Source organism: Castanea sativa, chromosome 5 (assembly GCF_040712315.1).
Source record: "Castanea sativa cultivar Marrone di Chiusa Pesio chromosome 5, ASM4071231v1".
NCBI classification, from domain to species: domain Eukaryota; kingdom Viridiplantae; phylum Streptophyta; class Magnoliopsida; order Fagales; family Fagaceae; genus Castanea; species Castanea sativa.
This window is the reverse complement of record NC_134017.1, coordinates 24,695,855-24,701,111: the sequence shown is the minus strand read 5'-3', so window position 1 is coordinate 24,701,111 and position 5,257 is coordinate 24,695,855. Positions and strand designations below refer to the sequence as shown.

The 5,257-nt window shown below is 33.3% G+C and overlaps 1 protein-coding gene across 1 annotated transcript; it reads right to left on the bottom strand.

The window, feature by feature from the left end:
* Window positions 1-231: 231 nt before the first annotated feature.
* Window positions 232-4,488, bottom strand: LOC142637132 (BIIDXI-like protein At5g11420). The gene is made up of 3 exons (XM_075811409.1): window positions 4,323-4,488; window positions 1,210-1,722; window positions 232-952 (listed from the first exon to the last, which is right to left on the bottom strand). The coding sequence occupies exons 1-3, from the start codon at window positions 4,402-4,404 to the stop codon at window positions 411-413; spliced, it is 1,137 nt and encodes a 378-aa protein (XP_075667524.1). The 5' UTR covers window positions 4,405-4,488; the 3' UTR covers window positions 232-410.
* Between the last annotated feature and the right edge of the window lie 769 nt (window positions 4,489-5,257).

The window sequence follows — 5,257 nt, the reverse complement described above, 5'->3', positions numbered from 1 at the left end:
CCCATTACGTTATCGATTCATATTGTCATATAAATATTCATTAAGTTTATACAGTAGGAACACATCATCTTCTTAGTGTTGGTTGTAGTCTATGACTATAACAAAGTTTGTACATATTTATTATTTGAAAGATGGATAGCCAAAATTTAATGGTACCAAACATCAATACTTAGTCAAAGAGAAAAAGGAAGACAAAATTGTAAGCAACATCTATCTTTCCAAAACCGATTCTGCTAATCCAAGATTAATGTAAATTTACTTGATGAGAATTATTAAACGATACATGAATGGAACATTGTAAACCCACATTAAACCCTCTTGCTCCAATCACAAGTAACCTGTAGTATATATAAGCTAATTGAAATGGATCAGATATCAAGCACCAATGCGGTTCGCATAAAGCAATGCGATCAAGCACGTCGTGGTTTATGAACACGAACACTAAGCAACTTCACATCATCTAATACCGGTCCACATAAAGAACCTGAATTGTCACTTGTCATGGTGTAAAATGAGCTTAGGAACATAATACGTGTGCGTAGTGACACTGCTTTGAACAAAAGACTGGCACGCTTGAACCCTCCATTGCCCTTAGATTCATACGAAACCTTGACACTGTCTTTGCCTGCATATGCCTCTACACCCAAGGAACCTACACATGAATCGTTAGCGTCACCAACAGCAAATGTGAGGGCATAAGTCTTTCCGGGCATTGTATACACAACTTGTGCAAGGGCGCTCTCTTTTCCAGCCATGAGTTCAACTGCTCGTTTGCCTTCCGGGACAAAGAAGTGATCGGAATCAATGTATTTCACAGCCTTAAGGGACTCAATAATCCAGCCAGGTAAAGGACTGTGATCGTCCTCAATGTTTGGTGGAATTAGGACACCCCATGATGTATTGGGGAATAGATATGGACCTTCTTCAACATTTCCATTTTTCAAAAGGTTGACTGCAAAGTGCATACAAACATATTAATGAAACGAATGATTTCAAATGTATTGAAATTTAAGATAGTTCAATTGGAGCAACAAAAAAAAAAAAAGTCCTTGTGAATTGAAATACGCTAGAGATTATTCGAACTATTGTCGCTTGTCAATCTTTATAAGTTTTTATCATACGTTTAAAAGTTGACACATTAATTTGTAATATTAATATGGTAGAATTTGTTGAAGTGAGAGAAGAGAAAATGAGAGAGAGTAATTTTACCTCTAGTGCGTTTGGGAAGTACCATAACCTTCAAAGCAACAGCATAAATAAGTGGGCCACAAGCTGGATCATCAGCCACACCAGGGTTATGGATCGAAATTTCAACTTCCGAAAAGTCAGCTTGGAAACCCCATGCATATGAATCCCAACCATTGCTACTATATATAGTCTGCATTGGCAAAATACCCCAATCATTTTTCTCCGAATTAGGAGTCACTGACACGTTCAATTGCTCCTCTTGTGCGCAGGTTCGAGCTGCAGTGAATGTTACTGAGTAAAACATGCCCTTTGTGACATTCACTTTTTGCTTGACTAAAGCCTCATTCCCAAGCCTTACAGCACAGGCACCCTCAGGCACTACTAGCAACATGTCACCTTGTTTTTGACCTGGTTTTATGTACTCCACATACCCTGAAATTTCCCAAAAGGGAATGGCATTGGGGCTGGTCACTACTGTGCCTTTTAGCTGTGTTGGCTTTGGGCCCTGCTTGAACTCTCCATTGGGCAATAAACCTAAAATGAATGAATAAGCAAGCATTTGTCATTACAATATTTATTTGTAAAATAAATTTTGTTTTCAATCATTGATTTTATAACATATACTCTTAAATTGAAATTCTGACTAGTCACTGCTCCTCCCATGTGACAAGTACTGTCTCTGATCTAGCAAATATGGGTTACATAATATGATCCCTAAATCTAGCTAAATGACAGAGTTGAGATGTCACTTATTTTCATCATATCCTTTTTGTATTGTCATTTCTTCCTACCCTTTGTACAGACACTGCCAATCACTGCCACCATGGGCAATTCCTTCATTCTTTTTATTTTATTACACAGCTACATGATCTGCTTATATCATGGACAAATTTATTTCTTCCCACCCTTTTGATTTTGTTATCCTAGATTATCCAAACTCTGATGAATTATGTAATATTTTGAATTCTGATGCAAGGGGAATGTACACTCTAAGGCGGTCTGCCAATACTCCTGTTAATTTGTTTTGATAATATTATGCTTCCTTTTAACCAAAAAAAAAAATTATTCAGTTCATATCTGTATGATCAACTTTGGTTTCTTGTACATTAATAGTAAAATATAAAATGATGTTAAAATCTCTAAAAGCAAATATAATATTAAAATATTTTTACATATTTATTTAGTAAAATGATGTTTTAGATGGCTTGATATTATTCATATTAATGTTTAAACACTAAAGTTTTCCTTCTTACAAAACATAGGAACAACTTGTTAAGTCTTGTAAATTTGATTCTCAAATCAAAATTTATCACATAATTTTTTATTATTTATTTATTTTTTGGGAGAATGAATCACATAATTGTAAGTTTTTAACTATTAATACAACGTAGGTAGTAGTACCCAAAAAAAAAAAAAAAGTTTTAAAATTACTTACTCCATTAAAAAAAGAAATATAACTATTCAAGTTTGAACTTCTATACTCTTTCCCTTGCAATTCAAACCTAAAACCATCATTAATTGAATTGCCTAGGAATTTTCTAATAAATAATGTCCAGAATGTGTAGGGTGGCGGATTTAAGGTGTATAGCACGTGTATGTCCGACTCTGAGATCTCCTAAGAATAAGAGAGATCAGAGATTAAATTAAATCCCATTAAATTTCAACAACCAAACCAAGCACATGAAGTCCAAGCAACTGCAATGACGTAAACGCCCCTCCCGCCGAATTGAAAACAAAAATACATATAAACATTGAATTGAAGGGCATACATACTTCGTTATTAAAATGCAAATTGCTAAAAAGGGTATCTTAATCTGATGCGATCGAAGACTCGTTATTAGCCAGCACAAACCGACCAGAATTTCACGTGGCCAAGGCTGCTGCATAAGCATATATATATATATATATATATATATATATATATATATATATATATGCAATGATCGATGCAACTCTTCTTAAAGTCTAAACTCTTACAATTTCTCTTGTAGCTACTAATAATTAAGTAGTTCAGCCATGTGTCTTTGAGTATGTTATTTTAGTAATACGATCAATACTTTTTTAACCAAATGATCAATCACCCAAAGAAAAATTATGGTTTTCTTAAATTAGGCCTAGAATATCTCAAAACTAAACAAAACTTGTCCAAGGGAGTAGGTATCTTTTTCGATGTTCACATAATTGAAATCTTAATCATATGCAATCAATAAGGATGCATCCATAGTTCATATTAATTATTTGATGAGAAGTTATAAGAAAAAAATTGATGAGAAGCTGAATTTAAGTGCTGAAGTAAAAACAACATTTCCATATAGAACTACCACAGTAAAAGAAGCCAAAACTAGCATAAAACAAAAGCTTAAAATTAAGAATAGCGGAGTAAATGTGGTCTTTAATAAAAAGAGATGTTAGGTCTACAATATTTTTACAATAAATCACATGTAGTTAGTTATTATTGGTTCAAATTTGAATCTAATACTATGATTATTTTTTTGCCTCAACAATACCAACCTGTCACTTAGAATTTGTTGTAAAAATATTGTGGACATATCATTTTACTTTAATAAATGTTCTCAACCTCATCATCTTCATGTACGTACTATACTCCTACAGTCCATGGTTGATCACATTCATGATGAAGCAGTATAGCTGTAATAGCATATGTTAAAAAATATAAGCATGCATTTAAATGATCCTATAAGAAGTTCCTCTGGATTTTCAGCTAGACATGTCCCATATTCCAAGACTTGAAAAAAAAAAAAAAAAAAAAACGAGTGTGAATAATTCACAAAGACAAGAATACTTTTGATGAGTGAAGATCATGATGAGTAGAGAAACTGATATGCCCTAAATGCTATCTCTTTATAATTTAACCACGAATTAACAATGGGGTTGCTAAGCATGTACCAACAAAAAATGTGCTTTGTAGTTAAGAATATGTGAGCTTAAATGGAGCCCTGATAAGATCTATCATAGAGTAAAAGCAAGAGTGAAATAAAAATAGCAACAACATATACCTAAGCATTAACAATAATATTGTAGCTAGCCAAATTTACTACCTTAACGCAGCTACAAATGCATATATAATTTATCATGTTTGTGACAAGAAAGAGTTTGAGAGTTTAGTTGCTTACCATCAGAGACAGAGACGGATAATGCGGTGTGCAAGGTAGCACAAAGTAGCACCAACAACACGGTGAGCCTATGCATCATCATTACCCTCTCTCTGTGTGTTTCTGTGTGTGTGTGAGAGAGAGAGAGAGAGAGAGAGAGAGAGAGAGAGAGAGAGAGAGAGAGATTTGCGTTGAGATGATCACAATGAGGCTGACAGGGTTTTATGTGTTACGTTCAATGAGAAAGCCCCTAAGTCTGTGAGAAAACCACATGAATGCCACTTGGAAGTATCCTAGCATATATTATTCAATTCATATACTAAAATGAAGATATTACCAAACTATATATTAGTACAAAAAAAGAACAATGCTATAGTGCAATGTAAACGTAATGTTCACAAAAGACAAGGCAAAAACTCGATTGATTCAAAATTTTGTCCTTCTATGATGATTGTATGCATGATCCTCCGCAATTAGTTTGAAAAAATTGCCCAAAATTTTCATTTTCTATGTGTTATTCTCTTAAGAAATTTAAAACTTATTACCCTTGTAAATAAAGCTCCAAAATTACTAATGAATACAGATCATTGGTTGAGTTTGAGAATGGAATTTCTTGGGTTAAGTACATATAATGACACATAATTTTAAATGAAAAACGTACTTATTGTGCATAGCTTCTTAATTATAAATTTAATAGTATTTAATTAATAACCTTTTTTCTCTATTTTTTTGGTAGTGTATAATAAATTTCCTTTAACTTGACGGATGGACATGGCTTTCTGGGGAAGGTTAAGGACAAGCTATTCAAGACCACATGGAAACTTCGGCGAGCTGTTGCACTGTCGGTTAGAGGGCAGCGTTGTCCATTTTTAAATACGAACTATTCAGTATTCTCCTTTTGTTTTATTTTTTATTCTTCTAATTAATGAATTTATATATACTTTGTTGTAAAGAAT